Consider the following 21,705-nt stretch of genomic DNA (forward strand, 5'->3'; position numbering starts at 1 on the left):
TTCTTCTTTCTTTCTTTCTTTCTTTCTTTCTTTCTTTCTTTCTTTCTTTCTTTCTTTCTTTCTTCTTTCTTTTTTTCTTGCTTTCTTTCTTCTTTCTTTTTTTCTTTCTTTCTTTCTTTCTTTCTCTCTCTCTCTTCTTTCTTTCTTTCTTTCTTTCTTTCTTTCTTTCTTTCTTTCTTCCTTTCTTTTTCTTCTTTTTTTTTTTGCCATATTGTAGGAAGCCTTTCATTATACTCTTTAGCAGGAGTGGAGAGACTGCACATCCTTGCTTTATTCCTGAGTTAAGGGCAAAGCATTCCGGTTTTTTATCATTAGATATGTATGTTAGGTGAAAGGTTTTTTGTAGATTTATTTTATCAGCTTAAAGAAGGTCACTTTTTTTCAAGTTGTGACACTTTTTCCAAATTATAAAACTGCTTGAGTTATGCCTTGGGTAGAGTGACCAGGGAATCTCTTTCCTTTATGTCTTTAGATTAAGATACATTTCTTTCTGCTTCCTGCCATGTTCTTCTTGAGATTCTCTATTTCTCTCTGAAGTTGTCTGCTCTCATCTTTGAATCCTTCCTTTAGTAACAAGGCCTGTTCCTAAAAAGAGACAAATAAAGAGTAAATAAAGTACAGCAGTAAGCAAATCTCAACTTATAGTTTCCACATTTATAGTTTATTTTTTTGAGTATTTAATTTCTTCTTGAAATTTTCTGTACCATAAATATTCATTACTAGAGGCCTGGTGCATGAAATCCAAGCACAGGTGTGTTCCCTAGGCCTGGCTGGCGATCGAAGCATGAGCATCTGGTGTAGAAGGGAAGGTTCCAGCTAACCTCTGGGACCTGGGCCCCTGGGCTCCTGTATACCCGCCTCCTCCTAAGTCATGGGGCCCTGCCTGGCTTCCTCAGTGCATGGGAGCCAGGCGTCAGCCCCGTTCCCCCCACCCCACTGCCACTACCACTGGTCGTCATCTGCAGGGTGATTGGCCGGGCAATCGAGCCCTCTTCTTCTCACACTTCCCTTGCCCTGGTGCCACCCACTTACCTGGTCCACCATCCTGCCGTGGTCCTGCTCTCATCAGGGCACATTGGTGCCAGCAGTGCCTCCACTGCCGCCCGCTGCCAGTGCTGGGTCACTGACACCCGCCATGTTCCATGCCGCCCCCTGGTGCTCAGCACACATTATAGTGAGCAGTCACACTACTGGTGAAACTCGCAGTCGAGGGGACAATTTGCATATTAGGCTTTTGTTATATAGGATACTTTTACTTGGACATCTTAGCTCCGTGATTGCTTATCTTGAGCCTCCTTTAGCTAAGAGAGATTCTGGCTTATACCATCTAATTATTGATAAACTTAAATTATAAGTCCCATTAATTTTACAGCCTATGTGGGCAATCTTAATTATGTTTCTTTTCAAATCTTTTAGACTCTTGCACACACACACACAGACTTTCATATACATACACATGACAGAAATAAAAATTTCTCAAAATCAAAGGAAGTGTCTGAATCTTAGACCAGGGAATTTGATTTAAGCCTCCATAGCTTGGTGGCAAGAGTAGCAGGATATAAGTAAGGACATCAAGGCCCCTAACTGTCCATACTGGATTTCTGCAGAAAACTCACTGCACAAACTAGGAGTAGGGCATAGCAAACAGGCCTGAGTGGCAGACACAGGTGTGAGAGGCAAGGAGTCTTTCTGCTCATAAAGGTTTTCTTCGAACCAAAGTCACACCAGGTGTGACAGAAAAACAGTGATTGTAGATTCCTCAAGTCTGAAGGTGGTTCAGATATCTTACCTATCTGTGTGACCCTATAAAAGCTCATCTTTTCTGAACCTCTGTGTTTTCTCCTAAGATATAGGTACACAGCAATTCTTGCTTCATATAATATTAAGCAAGCGATACAGATAAGTCATAGTATTTACAATGCCTTGAAGATAATAGATATTGATTGAAGAATCCTATATAATAAAAGGCTAATATGCCAATTGTCCCCTCAGGAGTTTGACTGCTTGCTATGATGTGCGTTGACCACCAGGGGTTGGCGCGGAACAAAGGAAGGGCCAAGGCAGCAGCTGGCAACCAGGGGAAGTTCCCCGCTGTCAGCCTGAAGGAAGGCCCAAATTGGCCCTGATTGCCAGCCAGGCCTAGGGACCCTACCCATTCACAAAATTTTATGCACCAGGCCTCTAGTCCTATCTAATAAAAGAATGATATGCAAATTAACCACCACTCCGATACACCCACCAGCCACGCCCATCAGCCATGCCCACCAGCCAATCAGAATGAGTTTGCAAATTAACCCCAAAATATATTTTATTGATTTTTTACAGAGAGGAAAGGAGAGGGACAGAGAGCTAGAAACATCGATGAGAGAGAAACATCGACCAGCTGCCTCTTGCACACCCCCTAGCGGAGATGTGCCTGCAACCAATGTACATGCCCTTGACCGGAATCGATCCTGGGACCTTTCAGTCCGCAGACCGATGCTCTATCCTCTGAGCCAAACCGGTTTCGGCAAACCAACGATCTTATATGCATACTATAGGCCCAGTGCATGGATTCGTGCACTGGTGAGGTGCCTCGGACTGGCCTGCAGGGATCAGGTTGAAACCAGCCTGGTGCACGAATTTGTGCACTGGTAGGGTCCCTCAGCCTATCCTGTGGGGATTGGGCCAAAACTGGCAGTCTGACATCCCTTGAGGGGTCCTGAATTTTGAGACAGCAGAGGTCAGGCTGAGGGACCCTACCAGTGCACAAATCCATGCACTGGGCCCCTTGTGTAGGGATGGATGTGAGATAAAGGATAATAAAAGAACATTTGATAACCAGATATAGGCAAGCTCCAAGCCAGGCAGCAGACAGGGAATGAAAAGTATAAGTGGGCAAGCAATCTCTTTCCGGGTTTCGTGCTTTAACAAACAGGTCAGGGAAAGTGGACAGCAAACAGAAAAGGTGAAATCTCAAAGTGATGCCATTATATACCTCAAGTTTAAGAGCCAGAGCCCTCTCTTGTTCCGCCATTAATTGGGCCCTCTCCTGCTCCATCTTCTCAGTCAATTGATTGACATGTTCCTGATAACTCTGTTCTTCCTCCTCCATCATCTGCTCATTCTTCTTTTGCATTTCCTCTAGCATTTTTGCTGCAGCCTCTGCAGATTCAGCTTTCAGACGTTGCACTGCCAGGAGGAAAGGAAGAAGACAAATTCATGTGGGTGACCACCCTGCTTTTTCTTCTTTGTGAACTCACCTGTCATTGTTGCTGCTGACGCATTTGCCCCAGAGACTGACTTTGGCTAGTAGTAGGCATCTTTGCTTATCTGGCTCTTGTTTAAGGACCGAAGTTTCTCCAAGCCAAATTATTTAAACTTTTAAAAGCTGTTGAGGCTATCTAGTCTCTTGAACTTGCTCCTCACCTTCAATCAGCTTTTCCCTTTTTGTGAGAGTCTGGTCTGTCTGTAAAACTGCATCAACCACAGACTCCTTGGACCTCAGGTATGTCTGAAGAACTTCTTCACTCTAGGACCCAGAGAAAACGGCATTAGTGATAGGAAATTGCTGGAAGCGCTTATTCCTATTTGCCCACCATCTTTTCCTGTTGGAATTGCTTCACTGAGCCCTGGTCGTTGTGCTGGTCAAGGTGCCCCTGTCATAGGCTGGGCACATGCTCCAGGTTGGCCAAGCCTGGCACCCGATGGAGCAGAATCTTTTGTAAGAGATTGACATAAATATAGATTGAGAGTTCCTGTTCTCTGAGTGAGGGCTCTCCTTTTGGATCTGTTGGTGCTGTGGTCCCATGTGGGGTGAGGAATCAAGCCATCATGGAGAGAGCAGATCCCAGGAAAGGAGGTGGAGGGAGACTGGGAAGAAGGGAAGTGTGGGGTTGAGGGGAGCAACAGCAAGACAGATAAATTCTTGTTACCTGTATTCCCTTCCTGGGTTCCTGAAGATACCTTTTCTTCAGCTCATGCATAGTCTTCATTAAGAGACTATATCCTCCTGGTTTAAAAAAAACCCTCTGTTTTATATCTTCTTCTAAAGAATGGAAGATATCTTGAAGTAAAGCTGAGCAGCGATCCGATGATGCTTCCATATTCACTTTATAAAAGTCATTTCGCCTTTTTGCTAGCTGGGCCTTTAATGGGAAAATAGGAAGTAGAAAGAGTTCTAAGAAAAGGTTAGCTTGACTTCAGGATTTTTGGAAAGGCTTCTCAAAAACCAGTCTGTGATCCCTGTACAACGTACAGGCACCTCAGCAGGACCACATCCTTCCTCCTGATCCTGTCTTTCTACTGAAGTCCCTTTCTCCTTGGAGGTGAAGTTCATGGCAGAGATTGCTAGCTTTATGTTAGCACTTATGCTACCCATCTGCCGGTCATAGTGGGCCAAGGCCTTTTGCACTGCAGCCGAGTTCTCTCTCTGGGCCGAAGCCAGGACTGCGTTCTCCATGCAGGGCAGGTCCCCACTGCAGATGGCATTGACATAGGTCAGAACTACGTTCTCTAGTCCTACAAATACATCTTTAGAAAGAAACTTCTGCTTTTCAAATTGGACCAGAGATTGCATATGGAAGAAAGACTACATCTTTCTTTGCTTTTGGCTATAATATTAAATCTGTCTGGTACCAACAAGCAAGTAACTTGGTTTATGAGGATTAATTTATGAGGGTTAATAATGGGATGATGCTCATAATTAGTAATGAGAAACTCTAACTATTACTAGCATGCATTTAACTAAATTATGAGAAAGAGTATTAGTATCTGCATGAAAAGAAAAAATGTTCAAAACTTTGTGTCAATCATAATAAAATGGTTCTTCTTATTATAATAATAACAAATAGTGGTTTTTATCATTTTAAAGTCTAGTAAGAATTCCTTCTGTTGTGATACATACCCATTTTATTTTCTAGTAGTACTTGGCTTTCTGAGATCCTAATGCATATAAACATAAGGAAAAAATTACCACTAATTCCTTTTGAAATATATGGTCTATATCCTTGAAGGAATTCTTCATGAAGACTTCAAAGGCCTCTTTCTCACTGGCCATGTGCAGGTCCAGGAACTCTTGGAGGGTTTCTGTGGGCAGCTGCACCTTCTGGCCCATCTGCTGGTCATAGTGGGCAAAGGCCTTTTGCACTGCAGCTGAGTTCTCTATCTGGGCCAAGGCCAGGATTGCGTTCTCCATGCAGGGCAGGTCTCCACTGCTGATGGCATTGACATAGGTCAGCACCAGAGTCTCCAGCCCTACAAATAGACAACAAAAGATAACATTTGTTGTAGGTGGGGTGAGGAAACAGTTCATCCTCTATAAATCTGGTGATATCTCTCAATCATTTGGTCACAGCATCGATGTCCTTAGCAGCAACTAGAAGTTTGCTAGAAATGCAGACTCTCAGCCTCTGCTCCAGATCAACTGAAATAAATCCTTCTCTGGCGAGATCTTGGGTGATATGGATACATATCAAAGGGTGAGAACCTCTGTTCTAGGCACCATACACCTGTGTTTATTGATTGCATGTGCTTTACCCTTAAGCACCATTAGGATAGGAAATGTACCTCTCATTTATGTCTCTATCATCAGTTCTGGTCCGTGGTAAACATTTATAAAGTCAATATTTGTGAAACAATTAAAAAGAAGTCCTCTGCCCTGGTCAGTTGGCTCAGTTGGTTGAGCATCGTCCCAGGCACCAAAAAGTTGTGGGTTTTGTTCCTGGGCAGGGCACACACCTAGGTTGTGGCTTTGATCCCTAGTTGGGGTGCATGCGGGAGGCAACTGATTAATGTTTGTCTCTCACATTGATGCTTCTCTCTTTCTCTAAAATTAATGGAAAAATATATTATTGGGTGAGGATTAAAAAACCAAAGTAAATTTAAAAAGGAGTCTCCATTTTATTTATTCTAGCGGAACACTGTCCAAGAGAACTTTCTGTGATGATAGTCATCTGCTATATGTGCTATCCAATATTATAGCCACTATACATGTAATGAGAATTTTTAAATTTATTTCATTTTAATTAATCTACTTTTAATTTTATATAAATGTAGCTACTACACTTTTCTAGTAGCTATTATATGGGATAGTACAGGTCCAGTTTATTAGGTCAATTTGAAGCAACAGAGCTTTTTTATTTGTCCTTTTCTATCTTTTCTCACCAAGGAAATATGAATAATAAAATCTACTAGAAATGTTGTGTCATCTAGGATATGCCACAGTAATCATGCATACATATAAAAGCTTAATGGCTGGCCTACTGGTAGCTATCATGTGCACTGACCACCAGTGTGCAAACAGTCAATGAAACAGAAACCACAGGCATGACAACATGGAACAAACTGATGAATCTCAGAGGGAAAGGGGTGTCCCTTGGCCTGGCCTGCAGGGATCAGGCTGAAACAGGCTCTCCAACATCCCCTTAGGGGTTCTAGATTGCAAGAGGGCGCAGGCTGGACCTCCTGAGTGCATGAATTTTTTGCACCAGGCATCTAGTATATAATAAAAGGGTAATGTGTATATCGACCGAACAGGGGAATGACCTATTGCTATGACATGCACTGACCACCAGGGAGCAGACACTCAATGTAGGAGCTGCCCTCTGGTGGTAAGTGCACTACCACAGGGGGAGTGCTGCTCAGTCAGAAGCCAGGCTCACGGCTGGCAAGCACAGCGGCGCTGGGGCCATGGCGGAAGCCTCTCCCTCCTCCATTGCAGTGCTAAGGATGTCTAGACATCCCCCAAGGGCTCCTGGACTGTGAGAGGGCCCAGGCTGGCCTGAGGGAACTCCCCGAGTGCACAAATTTCATGCACCGGGCCTCTAGTAGTAGTAGATTTGCATTTTTCAAAGTTCAAACTTGGTGGATGCTATTCCACAGTTCTTTATTCTTAACAGTGAGAGTAATGACCAGGAAGTGGACTCACGGGGTCCATTGACCTGGATGCCTCCTGAAAGGGTTTTGACTTTGGAATTGGTAAAGATGTAGGAACAGAAGTCAGCAGCTTGTTGCATGAATTCAGGGTCCAGCTCATCATCATGCATTGTCTCAAGTTGGCCTAGCTTCTTCCGATGAGTGGGCCGATGAAAGATAAAGCATTTCTTGTTTGGGAAGAACTTTCGGATACAAAGTCGGGGTAGGTTAACTTTTTCATTTTTAAGACTGGCACCTGGAGAAAGATAAAAAAGGGCTTTGCTAAATATAGGGGATTGGAAACTTTTTCTGTAAATGTCCAAATCATAAATATATTAGGCTTTGCAGGTCAGGTGGTTTCTTTTCCAAGTATTCAATTCTGCTTTTATAGCATGAAAGCAACCATGGAACCTCTACATGGTTTTCACCCAGTAAAACCTATTTGTATGATAGCTGGCAGGCTGCATTGCCCATCATTTGCCTGTGAGCCATAGTTTGCCAACCCCTGGCCTAGCGCATTGTTATGCTTTAATCTATTTTCTTTAAATAAATGCCCATTCTACTCCATATTCTTTGGCTAATTACAGCATCACAAGCCCTAAGCAGGGAGATAAAAATCAATCTGATCACAGTGCAGGGAAAGGTGAAAGAAAAAGAAACGTGGTCATAGAACAGGGGAGAAGATAATTCAAAATAAAATCTATGAATTTAGATATTAAACAAGCATTAATTCTTAGAACTCGGCAGCTGAGAAGAAGTAGAAAAATATACATGTAAAAACACTAAGCAGAAAAATAAAAGATGATGGTTTCTAATGGCTTGTGGTTCCCAATAATCAGTTCTCTGTCCCCTTTACCTTGCTTGAGTTTGAGTGAATTCTGTAGGTACTCGTCTGCTGAGATGGGTTGCCCATTTACTTCCAATTCTAGGGAAAAATCCCTCAGCGTCCACACAAAATCTGGAAAGAAGCTCACAAAGTCAGCTGAGTCCTCAACCTCATTTGCATCAAGTGAAGATTTTGCCCTTATTTTATCTGTCAGCTCTGTCACATAGCTGAGTTGCAAACTAAGGAAAAATGGTCTAAAAGAACGGCGCCCCTCATGCCATATTAGTCCCACATATTCCAAACCTTTGTTTTGGCTTTGTTTCTAACCCAAGTGTTAATTCTTCCTGACCTTGAATTACTTTTTATACTTTCTCCTTTGTGCTTGATTCGCCAGGATTCACATTCATGGAGCTGGTTTTTAAGTACTAGTCTCCCTTCTGATGTTGATGCTGTTCTGGACCACAAAAAGGATACTGCAGTTCGTCCATGGCCTGCTGGTTTATGGTCCCCATGCTGTTGTACACAAAGGTGCTGCTCAGCAGTATTGCCAGGGCAAAGATCCAGGAGTCATTTTGGTTGTCACCCTGGAAATCAGAACACATTTGGGCCAGGATTATGATATGTTCTCATGGCACTTTCCAGGTCAGCAGTAGTAAATGGATGCTCATTTAGTCCAGTGGCTTTTTTTAGATTAATGACTTATAATAGGAAAACAAATCCAAATGAAAATGGATGTTAGTAGGAGTTGGACTTTGAAAAGTCTTCTGATTAGTATTTTTGGTGACAGGTATTCTCACTAAGTCCTCTTATGACCACTCACAGATAATCACAAAACAAATAGTCTAGATTGGTGGGCACTCTAAAGCCATAAATGTAATTTAATTTTCTCTATGTTTTTACAGCAAAATTGACTTATGCCATAGTAATACTTATAGCTATCTTATCTAGTAATTATTATTCACCTAACACTTTCCATTCTTATTAAATAGTCAAAACAATATTATGAGGCAAATATAGACAGTTTGCATTGGTTTTACAGATCAGAAAGCTGAGGTTAAAAGAAGTGAAATAATTTGCTAAGGCCACTGTGTTAATGACAGAGTTTAAATTTAAATAACAGTTTAGGACTTCTGAACATTAATCCTTAACTAAAGTTCTCTACAGGATAGCACTCATGGCTGATTTTGTTTGTAGTACCTTTATGCATCTGTGTTAACTGTCTTAGCTTATAGCCTCTTGTTAATAATTAGAATACTATCTAATGACCACTATAGTCTTCTAGGATTCTGCCTTTTATTTTCATGATCCCTGATTGCAAAACTTGGTCTCTTAGCACGTAAACAGAAATGAAGAAAACATGTATGGTTTAGTGCCAGCTCTTATTAGCCTAAAAATTAAATAATAATAAAATTTTAAAAAGAAAAATATTAAATAGTGTAGACTATACCCAGAAATGAGGGGATTGTCTCCAAATTGAATCTTTAATACTTACCTTCTCTACATCTCCCAGCCCCTTAGTGTCAAGCAGAACTAGGGTGTAGTTTGGTTTCTTAGGGTGACGCACACACCACATCCAGATGCCTTTGGTGTGAGACTGAACCTTGGAGCCCAGAGAGAAGCCTTCAGGGGGAGAGGGAGGAGAGAGAGTGGAGTTTTCATAGGAGATATGTCTTAAAATGGAGGTAAATGTGAACGTAATCAAGGTAAGGAGAGACTACAACCAGTAGCCTGCCTCGCGTGGCTCAGAGGTTGACGGTTGACCTAAGAACCAGGAGGTCATGGTTCGATTACGGGGCAAGGCACATGCCCTGGTTATGGGCTCCATCCCCAGTGTGGGGTGTGCAGGAGGCAGCCAAGCAATGATTCTCTCTCATCACTGATGTTTCTAACTCTCTCTCCCTCTCCCTTACTCTCTGAAATCAATAAAAATACATTTAAAAAATCCCTACAATCAGTATTGATTTTACAGAGAAACAGGGAAGTTCAAATATCCAATACGTAAAAACATTCAACCTGTTTTTATTATAAAAACATTAACAAATTAGCACTAGAAGAAAACTAACTCAACATAATAAAATCCTTATATGAAAATCCTTCAGCCAGTATCACACTCAATGGTGCAAGATAGAAATCTTTCCTTCTGCAATATTAACCAAAATCTTTCAAAGACCTACATGTAAGAGCTTAAACTATAAACTTCATAGAAGAATATGTAGGGGGAAAGCTTCATGATATTGAATTTGGGATTACTTCTTGGATATGACACCAAAAGCATAAACAACAAAAGAAAAATAGATAAGTTGGATTCAAAATTAAAACTTTTGTGGGTCAAAGGATACGAACAACAGAGTTTCATAGGTATCCTATGGAATGGGGGGAAATATTTCTTAATTAAGGGATTGATATCCAGAATATATAAACAAGTCCTGCAACACAACCCCATAAAACAAACAACCCAATTAAAAAGTGAGCCAAGGATTTGAAAGACATTTCCTTAAAGAAAATATACACGGGAAGGAAGATGGCTGCCAACAGGTCTGCAGGCTGTTAGATAGTGCGAGAGTGAGAGAAGGAAAGGCGAGTGTGTGGACGTGAAGGGAGTGTCAGTATTTGTGAGTGAGGGACAGCTATAGCCATGGGACTGTTGGGGACTGGCGGACCGTCCCCGCCCCCCCTCCCCCCCTATGACCAGGCAGCCTCTACTGCAGCTTAAATCTCTCCTGAAGAGGCGGATTCTGCCACAGAGGCTTCACTATCTTGAAGGGGAGAAGGCTGTAATCTGAGACTGACTGTGATCGGAACCCCAGCCTTACCTTCAACTGGGGAGATCTCAGATGCCTCCCAGGACCTTATAACCACAAAATCCCTGGGACCAGTTACCTCAGTTGCGAATCCACAAACCCGGAACTCCAACCTCCCCAACTACAGAAGCCTGGGAGGTCTGCACAGGAGGAGACAAACAGGCGAATTTGCGGACAGGACCTTCGCTTTCTCACAGAGCAGAAGGAACAGCTGAAGCAAAGAGCACCCACCAGAACTGGCGAATTAAACACAGCTGGTGAGATTTGGGATCCAGGCTAGAGGGAGAAATGTATGCAGTGGGAACTAGAGCCTCAGAGAAAGACTGCTCCGCCACAAAATTCTCTGCTGGTGGGGTCAGTGTAGACCTCGAATGTGGAAGGGGGTCCCACAGGCCTGCTTGGCAGAAGGGGATTCTAGATATTAACCCACAGAGTCCTGCACAGAATTCCACACAGAGCCAGAGTAGAGAGGCCTTTTAGCCCAAGACATTAAGGCAGAAACACTGACACCCAGGGGCTGTAGCAGAAATTGACTCGTGTGTAAATACAACTAAAAACAAACTGAGAACCAAGGAGAGCAGAGAGATCCCGCCTGCTTGAAAATAGGGTTGTGGCTTCGGACACAAAGGAGCTGTGAATCGCAGGGAACTTCAATATTGTGCTGACTACCTGCAAGGAAAAAGATGTGCCAAGCAGAACAGTGGAGGAAGTGAATGACCTTCCTACTTCACATTTTTATTTTTTATCTTCTACTTAAGAAACTAATTTTTTTCTCTCACTCGATTTTACCTTGTTTTTTTAATTATATTTTTAACCATTAGTATTAATACTATTATTTACCTTTTGAAATAGTTTTATTTTATGTTATTTTTATTTTATTTTGGGATTAGTTTTATATATTCTATTTTGATTTTCCCTTTAGCATTATTTTACTCTATCTCAATTTTTCCTTTATGCCAACACTCTCTTCATCACTTTTCCCTTTATTTGTCCTGTTACTCTTATCCTGTTCCTGCTTTAGTTTCTCTCTACTCTTTCTTTTTACTCCCTGTTGAAAATTGATCTATTTTTCATATTTTTATTGTTCAGATTATTACAATTGTTCCTCTTATTTCCCCCAAAGCTCCCCTCCACCCGGTTCCCACCCAACCCTCTGCCCTTACCCCCTGCCCCCCACTGTCCTCATCCATAGGTGTACGATTTTTGTCCAGTCTCTTCCTGCACTCCCCACACCTCTTTCCCCCCCGACAATTGTCAATCCACTCCCTTTCTATGGCCCTGATTCTATTATATTTACCAGTTTATTCTGTTCAGATTTTTTATTCACTTGATTTTTAGATTCACTTGTTGATAGATATGTATTTGTTGTTCATCATTTTTATCTTTACCTTTTTCTTCTTCCTCTTCTTAAAGAATACCTTTCAGCATTTCATAATACTGGTTTGGTGGTGATGAACTCCTTGAGCTTTTTCTTATCTGTGAAGCTCTTTATCTGACCTTCAATTCTGAATGATAGCTTTGCTGGGTAGAGTAATCTGGGTTGTAGGTTCTTGCTATTCATCACTTTGAATATTTCCTGCCACTCCCGTCTGGCCTGCATAGTTTCTGTTGAGAAGTCAGCTGACAATCGTATGGGTGCTCCCTTGTAGGTAACTAACTGTTTTTCTCTTGCTGCTTTTAATATTCTCTCTTTGTCTTTTGCTCTTGGCATTTTAATTATGATGTGTCCTGGTGTGGTCCTCTTTGGATTCCTTTTGTTTGGGGTTCTGTGCATTTCCTGGACTTGTAAGTCTATTTCTTTCACCAGGTGGGGGACATTTTCAGTCATTATTTCTTCAAATAGGTTTTCAATATCTTGCTCTCTTCTTCTGGCACCCCCATAATTCGGATGTTGGTACGCTTGAAGTTGTCTCAGAGGATCCTTATACTATCTTCATATTTTTGGATTCTTTTTTCTTTTCCGGTTGGGTGTTTTTTGCTTCTTCGTATTTCAAATCTTTCACTTGATTCTTGGGATTCTCTAGTCTACTGTTGGATCTCTGTATATTATTCTTTATTTCAGTCAGTGTATGCTTAATTTCTAGTTGGTCCTTTTTATATCCTCAAGGGTCTCAATAAATTTATCAGCGGTTTCTAGAAGATTCTTGAAAAACCTTATAACTGTGGTTTTGAACTCTATATCCAGTAGTTTGCTTTCCTCCACTTCTGTCATTTGTGATCTGTTTCTTTGTCTCCACATTTTGGCTCCGTCCCTGTGTTGATAAAGTGGCTTTGTGTGCTAGGTGTCCTATAGGGCCCAGTGGCTCAGCCTCCCCAGTCACCTGAGGTGGACACTATTGGTGCACCCCTTTGTGGGCTGTGTGCACAGTCTTGTAGTTAAGCCTTGATTGTTGTTGGTATCACTGTGAGGTATTGACCTCCATGCCAGTTGGCTATGAGAATTAGCTGTGTCTACACTGGGAGAACTTCTGTGCTGGAGACACCCTTATGGGGCAAGACTTGCTTCAGTGGGGGTTTGGTGCTCACTGAGTCTGCCCCTTGAGTGTGTCCCTTATGTATCTGAGGAGCTGTAGTCTGGATGGTCCCATTCTGACCACTGGGAGATCCAAGGAAGTGCAAATTTAGCCTCTGCCTGAGGCTACCCAGCAGGAGTTATGGAGAGATCTGCAGATTCCTCTTCTTTGTTTGGAGGTGCCCAGATGAGGCCCAGCTGTGAAGTAATGCAAGCTGCTGTGGGGCCTTGGGCCTTCTTTTGGTAGCTCTGGGGCTCTCTGACTCAGTTGCAGTTTGTTAGGTAATTTTAGGTTGCAAAGGGCCAGTCCATTCATATGCAAAAGCCTCTGCACACCGCTTAGGTGGGGTGGGGTCTTGGGGCAGAGCAAACAGCTATGGCTGATCCTCAGCCCTGCCCTAAGAGGCCCCCAGTTCTCAGTGTCCCTTGGTAATCACTGAAAGCACCTCTGAGAGAAAGCCGCCCTCGAGTTCTGCCTGAAGCCAGACAGTCCAATTTCTCCCCAAATGAGTCTGGGTCCCCAGAGTCTTGACTGGAACTGGAGTTCAGAGCAGTTGGGAGCTTGTGTCTCCCTCCTTATTGAAAAAGACAGCCATGTACTCAGCTGCCAGCATTTTCGCGCGTGCGCCTTCGTACCTCTGCACTTTATTTCCGCAGCTTCTCTGAGTCTCAGTGTGCTTTTCTCTTTCCTTCTAGTTGTAGAATTTCCACTCATCCAGCCTTCCTGTGGTTCTGGATTATGTCCATTTTGTATTTTAGTTGTAGTTTTGAAGTGGTTGTGTGAGGCAGCAATTTCAGGTGTTTACCTATGCCACCATCTTGGTTTCTCTCAAAAATTGATCTTACTCACACATCTAATTTCCTCTCCCCTGCTCCAAACCCATACACACTTCTCTTTTTGCTTTCTTCACTATCCAAATTACTTTTTTCTTTTTTGCCCTTTTCTTTCTTTCTGTCTTGTTTTTTGTTTGATTATTGGTTAGTTTTTTTGTTTGGGCTTTTTTTGCATCTCTTTTTTCTCTCCTCACTTGTTCTCTTCTTCTACTAATAGCTTAACTAATTCCAATCACCAACTCAGGCCCATTTACTCTCTATCCTCCTATTCCAATAGTAAACAAATATGTAGATAGATAGAGTAAAGAATGAGGAAAATTTTATATATATATTTATAAATTTTCTTTATATATATATTTCTTTTTTTGTATTTAGTTTTCTACTTTTCTTCTTATACATCCATTTTCTTTCTGCCTCCTCTATACTGAATTGTGGCTATTTCCCCATTCATTCAATTCCTTGCCCTTACCTCCTGGAAATAAGCTCTGCCTCCTTAGATTCATCTGAATGTTTCTTGTTTGGAAGTGTGTTGTTTGCATTTTTTTGATTAGTTGTTCTTTGTAGTTTGCATTCATCTCTAGGTGTTTGTTGTTTGCATTTTTTGGTTTAGTTTTTGTTTTATTGGAGTTTTCTTCCCATATATGTATTTTTCCCCTCCTTTTTTTTCTATTCTCTCTTAATTTTTTTTTCTTTTCTCAATATCATTTTTGCACTCTTCTCTATTCCCCAAATTCTCTTTCCTCTGGTGGTCACCTTTATTTGGGGTTATTAGTATCATGAATACATTTGTTTTTGGTGCCTTGTGCATTGTGTTTTGGTATGTTGTATTTTGTGCCTTTAAGTCAATGCAGGAGAGAGAGAGAGCTACATAACCAGAAACCCTGTGAGAAGTGATCATGGGGAGACAAAAAAAACAGCCTGCATACAAAAGAAAAGGAGGAATCACCAGAAAAGGAAGTAAAAGACATGGAGGCAAGCAATATCAAAGAGAAGGAATTCAGAGCAATGGTCATAAGGTTGCTGAAAAGGATGGAAGACAAGTTCAACAATATGTGTAAGAACCAAGAGGAAATGAAGAAGAAATGAAAAATGATATCACTGCAATAAAGAACTCAATAGAAAGAATCAACAGTAGACTAGAAGAAGCGGAGGACTGCATCAGTGAGCGAGAAGACAGGGTAGGAAGAAATACACAAGCAGAGCAGCATCTAGGAAAAAAACTTAAAAAACAGGAGGAGAGCCTAAGGGAACTTTGGGACAACACGAAATGAAACAACATCTGCATAACAGGGGTGGCAGAAGGAGAAAAAAACTGAGCAAGGAATAGAAAACCTGTCTGAAGAAATAATGACAGAAAACTTCCATGATATTGGGAAAAAATACTCACAAAGTACAAGAAGCTCACAGAGTCCCAAACAAGATGAATCCCAAAGGACCGACACCAATACACATTATAATTAAACTAGAAGCCCGTTGCACGAAGTTTCGTGCAATAGACTTTTCCTTCACCTGGCTGCCAGCACCAGTTTTCTGCCAGCAGCAGTTTTCCTCTGGCCACTCGCCGATCGGAGCGCCTCCAGCCAGCACGATCGGCCACCCCGAGAGGAACTCTGATCAGGAGGCGCTCCGATCAGCGGGTGGCCAGAGGAAAACTGCTGCCGGCTGGAGGCGCTCCGATCAGCGGGTAGCCAGAGGAAAACTGCTGCTGGTGGAAAACTGGTGCTGGCAGCCACGCAATTGGCCACCCCGAGTTCCGCCACCAGCGTCTTCCGCCGGCCCCATGGGTCTTTCCGCAGCACCTGCCGTTTAGGCCAGCGGGAGGAGTGGGGGTCGAGCCAATCGGCCACCCTGAGTCCTGCCCCCTGTGCCTCCAGCCGGCCCAATCGTGGGCGTAGCGGAGTGATGCAATTTGCATATTACCTTTTTATTATGTAGGATTGGCAAATCCAACGACAAAGTAAGAATCTTAAAGGCTGCCAGAGAGAGACAGTTACCTACAAAGGATCTCCCATCAGACTATCAACTGATTTCTCAACAGAAACACATCAGGCCAGAAGGGAATGGAATGAAATATACAAAGTGATGCAAGCAAGGGTCTGAATCCAAGAATACTGTACCCAGAAAGGCTATCAATAAAAATTGAAGATGAAATCAGGAACTTCACAGACAAAAAAGGACTAAGGGAGTTTATTACCACCAAACCAGCAATGCAAGAAATGCTAAAGGGTTTGCTATAAAAAGAAGAAATAGGAAGGGAAGAAGGCTCACAGGCATAAAGAATAACAATGTTGACAAACAAGTACCTATCAATAATAACTTTAAATGTAAATAGATTAAATGCCCCATTAAAAGACATAGGTTAGCTGAGTGGATAAGAAAACATGACCCATATATCTACTGTCTACAGGAAACCCACATTGGAACAAAGGACTTACACAGACTGATGGTGAAGGGATGGAAATAGGTTTTTCAGGCAAATGGAAATGAAAAAATAGCTGAGTTAGCAATACTTGTATCAGACAAATTAGACCTCAAAGGGAAGGCCACAACAAGACATAAGAAAGGCCACTTCATAATACTAAAGGGAGCAATTCAACAAGAAGATATAACTTTTGTAAACATATATGCACCCAATACAGGAGCACCCAAATATATAAAAAAACTTCTAGAGGATATCAAGGAAGAGACTGACAGCAATACAGGTATAGTAGGGGACTTTAATACCCCACTAACACCATTGGACAAATCCTCTAAACAAAAAATCAGCAAATATCAATTCTAAATGATTCACTATGTCAGATGGAATTAATTGACATCTTCAGAACAGTCTACCACAAAGCCACAGAATATACATTCTTCTCAAGTGCACACGGGCCATTTTCAAAGATAGACCACATATTGGGGCACAGGCAAAGTCTCTTCAAATTCAAGAAGATAGAAATTATATCAAGCATGTTGTCAGATCACAATGGAATAAATCTAGAAATCAAGTACCATAAAAACAATAAAAATAAACACTTGGAGTCTAAATAGCATGCTTTTAAACAATGATTGGGTTACAAAAGAGAACAAAGAAGAAATAAAAAACTTCATGGCACAAATGACAATGAAAACACAACAATCCAAAATCTATGGGACACAGTGAAAGCAGTCTTGAGAGGGAAGTTTATAGCTCTCCAGGCCTATCTAAAAAAACAATAAAAGATGGTAATAAATTATCTAATCCTACAATTCAAAGAGTTAGAAAGAGAGCAGCAAGAAAAGCCCAGCATAAATAGAAGGAAGGAAATAATAAAAATTAGAGCAAAGATAAATGACATAGGGACAAAAAAATCAGCAAAATACAAAAGATCAGCAAAACCAAGAGCTGATTCTTTGAAAGGATAAACAAGATTGATGAACCTCTAGCCAGGCTCACCAAGAAGCAAAGAGAGAGGACCCAAATAAACAAAATCAGAAGTGAAAGAGGCGAAGTAACAACTGATCCCACAGAAATACAAACGATTATGAAAAAATACTATGAACAACTCTATTCCAACAAAATGGACAACCAAGATGAAATGGACATATTCTTAGAAAAATACAATCTCCCAAAACTCAATCAAGCTGAATCAAAAAACCTGAATACGCTGATAACTACCAAAGAAACTGAAGCAGCAATCAAAAATCTTGCAGCAAACAAAAGCCCTGGTCTGGCCAGCTGTATAGGGGAGTTCTATCAAGCATTCAAAGAAGAACTAAAACTGATCCTCCACACAGACTATTTCAAAAATTCCAGAAGAAGGCACACTTCCAAGCTCTTTCTATGAAGCCAGTATTACCCTAATTCCAAAATCAAATAAAGACACCACAAATAGAGAACTACTGGCCAATATCCTTGATGAACATAGATGCTAAAATCCTCAACAAAATTCTAGCAAATCTAGTTCATCATTACATTAGAAAGATCATACACCACGACCAAGTGGGATTTATTCCAGGAATGCAAGGATGGTACAATATCCACAAAACAATAAATGTGATACATCACATAAACAAACTGAGAGACAAATATCACATAATCATATCAATTGGTGCAGAAAAAGCATTTACAAAATCCAACACCCTTTCTTGATGAAAACTCTCAAAGTGGGAATAGAGGGACCATACCTCAACAAAATAAAAGCCTTATATGATAAACCTACAGCCAACATCATACTCAATAGGAAAAAACTAATCTAATTTCCCCTAAGAATAGAAACAAGATAGGGATGCCTACTTTCACCACTCCTGTTCCATATATGGTGTAGTACTGGAAGTACTAGCCATAGAAATCAGACAAGAAGAAATAAAAGGCATCCAAATTGGAAAAGAAGAATTAAAACTGTCCTTATTTGCAGATGACATGATACTATACACAGAAAACCCCAAAGACTTCATCAAAAAACTACTGGACCTAATAAGTCAATTTGGCAAAGTAGCAGGATATAAAATTAACACCCAGAAATCTATGGCCTTTTTATACACCAATAATGAATTCACAGAAAGAGAAGCGAAAAAAACAATCCCATTTACCATTGCAGGAAAAGAAATTAAGATACCTAGGAATAAACAAATTGAGGACATAAAAGACCTGTACTCAGAAAACTACAGGACATTGAAAAAAGAGATTGAGGAAGACATGAACAAATGGATGAATAGACCATGTTCATGGATTGGTAGAATCAACATCATTAAAATGTCCATACTATCCAAAGCAATCTATAAATTCAATGCAATCCCCGTTAAAAATGCCAATGGCATACTTCAAAGACCTAGAACAAACTCTCCAAAAATTCATCTGGAATAAAAAAAGACACCGAATAGCTGCAGCAATATTTAGAAAGAAGAACAATGTAGATCACAATACCAGATATCAAACTATATTACAAAGCCACTGTTCTCAAAACTGCCTGGTACTGGCACCAGAACAGACATATAGACCAATGGAACAGAACAGAGAACCCAGAAATCGACACAAGCTTGCATGCTCAATTAATATTTGACAAAGGAGGGAAGAGCATACAATGGAGACAAGATAGTCTCTTCAATAAATGGTGTTGGGAAAACTGGACAGATACTTGCAAAAAAATGAAACTAGACCACCAACTTACATCATACACAAAAAATACACCCAAAATGGATAAAGGACTTAAATATAAGATGGGAAACCATAAAAATCTTAAAAGAAGCCATAGGCAGCAAAATAGCAGACATTTGTTGTAGCAATATCTTTACCAATACAGCTCCTAGGGCAATGGAAACTAAAGAGAAAATAAACAAATGGATAAAGGACTTAAATATAAGATGGGAAACCATAAAAGATTCAATCAAAATAAAAGATTCTGCACAGCAAAAAAACAAAACAAAAAACATCAACAAAAGAACAAGAAAGCCCACTGCATGGGAGAACATATTTACAAATGTTATCTCTGATATGGGTTTAATCTCCAACTTCTACAGGGAACTCATACAACTTAAGAAAAGGAAGATAAACAATCCAATAAAAAAATGGGCAAAGGACCTAAATAGACACTTTTGGAAAGAGGACATTCAGAAAGCCAAGAGACATATGAAAACATGCTCAAAGTCATTAATCATCCAAGATATGAAAATCAAAACAAGGAGGTACCACCTCACACCTGTCAGATAAACAAACAACAAGTGCTGGCAATGATGCGGAGAAAAAGGAACCCTCGTGCACTTCTGGTGGGAATGCAGACTGGTGCAGCCACTGTGGAATAGAGTATTGAGTTTCCTCAAAAAGTTAAAAATGAAACTCCCATTTGACCCAGTAATCCCACTAATAGGACTATATCCCAAGAAACCAGAAACACCAGTCAGAAAGGATATATGTGCCCCTATGTTCATAGAAGCACAATTTAGTATAGCTAAGATTTGGAAACAGCCTAAATGCCCATCAGCAGATGAATGAATGAATTAGAAAACTGTAGTACATCTACACAATGGAATACTATACTGTTGTAAAAAAGAAGGAATTCCTACCATTTGCAACTGCACGGATGGAACTGGAGAGCATTATGCTAAGTGAAATAAGCCAGGCAATGAAAAAAAAAAATACCACATGATCTAACTCATATTGTATAATAAAGAACTTTATAAACTGATGAACAAAAATAGATACAGAGGCAGAGCAGCATTGAACAGACTGTCAAACTACAGTGGGAAGACTGGGGAGTGTTGGGATGGGGGGAGGTAAGAGATTAATTGAAGGACTTGTATGCATGCATATAAGCATAACCAATGAACGCAAAATACCGGGTGGTAGGGGAGGCCAGGGGAAGGTCAATGGGGAAAAAAAGGAGACATATATACTACTCTTTGTAATACTTTAAGCAATAAAATTAAATTTAAAAAAAGAAAATATACAAATAACTAATAAACATATAACAATATAATTAACAGCACTAGCTATCAGGGAAATACAAATCAAAACCACAATGAGATACTATTTCACACCCATTAGGATGATGACTACCAAAAAAAAATATAGCAGCCTGGCTGGTGTGGCTCATGGTTGAGTGTGGACCTATGAACCAGGAGGTCATGGTTCTATTCTCAGCCTGGGTTGTGAGCTTGATCCCCAGTGTGGGGCATGCAGGAGGCAGACAATCAATGATTCTCTCTCATTATTAATGTTTCTATCTCTCTCTCTTTCTGTCTGAAGTTAATAAAAACAAACAACAAAATCACCACACACACAGCCAAATAACAGGTATTGGAAAGAATGTGGAGAAATTAGAATCCCGTGCATTTCTGGGAGAAATGTAAAATGGTAGAGTTGCTGTGAGAAATGACATGGTGATTCTTTAAAAAATTAAACATTGAATTCTAGGAAAATAATACAAATTATGCTTTTAAAAGGGAAATTAAGGAAAGTGGGAAGAGACAGTGCGTTGACGTTTTCAGACCACAGTAAGGTAAGAAGGTAACAGTAGATAGATTAAAAGCTTTCTTTCAATATTCCTCCCAATCTCTACCTTGCTCTTCCTTTAACACCGTACTCAAAGCTGGGAGTGTGGGTGGAGAGAAGGGATCTGGCAGAGCTTAACTGGTGCCCCTCACCGTTTTTCTGCCCAGCCAGCTTGTTCATCAGGTAGGATTTGCCTGTGCGGTAGAGACCCACAATGGCCACCACCACAACAGGTTGCATAATGGCAGACAGAATCTTCAAAGCTTGTGGATTAACCACTAGTTGTGTGCTAGTGTTCTCAATGAGGCACACCGGGCCTGGCATCTTGATGTATGAGGCCATGTCCAGGGTGTCACCTTCTCTGCAAGCAAGGAGATGGGATGGATTAGAACTTCCATTCTAAGTAAATCAAGAACTTTCACCAGGTTATTTTGATCCAAAAGGTAGAGTCATAAAATTCCCCAACATGGCCAGTAGTTCTGTGTCTACACTGAGATGGATAAGGGGAAGATTTGTATTATTTTAGAAAGTTACAGAAGTGCAATTGAAGGAGTACATTAAAAAATATTGTTATCAACATTTAACCGCTTTTATGAACAAAATCTTTAATTTACCATAGAAAATTTTCTTTTTAGATTCTCATTAAAATTTTCAGACTAAAACCTGCCTAGTGGCTCAATGGTTGAACATGGGACAATGAACTAGGAGGTCAGGGCTCAATTCCTGGTCAGGGTACATGCCTGGGCTGCTGGCTTGATCCCCAGTAGGGGCTGCATAAGAGGCAGCCTATCAATGTTTCTCTCTCATTATTGATGTTTCCATCTCTCCGTCTCCTTTCCTCTCTCTAAAATAAATAAAAATATATTTAAAAATTTATTTGCTAGAC

General features: G+C 40.8%; 1 protein-coding gene across 1 annotated transcript; it reads right to left on the reverse strand.

The window, feature by feature from the left end:
* Positions 1–213: 213 nt before the first annotated feature.
* On the reverse strand, positions 214–21,188 carry LOC103300874 (guanylate-binding protein 1). The gene is made up of 10 exons (XM_054720759.1): positions 20,972–21,188; positions 9,213–9,340; positions 8,195–8,304; positions 7,751–7,947; positions 6,908–7,150; positions 4,955–5,235; positions 3,915–4,127; positions 3,409–3,511; positions 2,978–3,171; positions 214–585 (listed from the first exon to the last, which is right to left on the reverse strand). Exons 1-10 carry the CDS (start codon positions 21,159–21,161, stop codon positions 469–471), a joined length of 1,776 nt encoding a protein of 591 aa, XP_054576734.1. The 5' UTR covers positions 21,162–21,188; the 3' UTR covers positions 214–468.
* Between the last annotated feature and the right edge of the window lie 517 nt (positions 21,189–21,705).

This window comes from Eptesicus fuscus, chromosome 9 (genome assembly GCF_027574615.1).
Source record: "Eptesicus fuscus isolate TK198812 chromosome 9, DD_ASM_mEF_20220401, whole genome shotgun sequence".
NCBI lineage: Eukaryota > Metazoa > Chordata > Mammalia > Chiroptera > Vespertilionidae > Eptesicus > Eptesicus fuscus.

Excerpts from the sequence above, each read along its gene's own strand:
- LOC103300874 (XM_054720759.1), bottom strand. The coding sequence starts at position 21,161 with ATGGCCTCATACATCAAGATGCCAGGCCCGGTGTGCCTCATTGAGAAC. Across the intron at positions 8,305-9,212 it reads GGCTGGGAGATGTAGAGAAG|GGTGACAACCAAAATGACTC; the intron begins GTAAGTATTAAA and ends TCTGATTTCCAG. Across the intron at positions 7,948-8,194 it reads CAGGCCATGGACGAACTGCA|CTATGTGACAGAGCTGACAG; the intron begins GTATCCTTTTTG and ends TTTGCAACTCAG.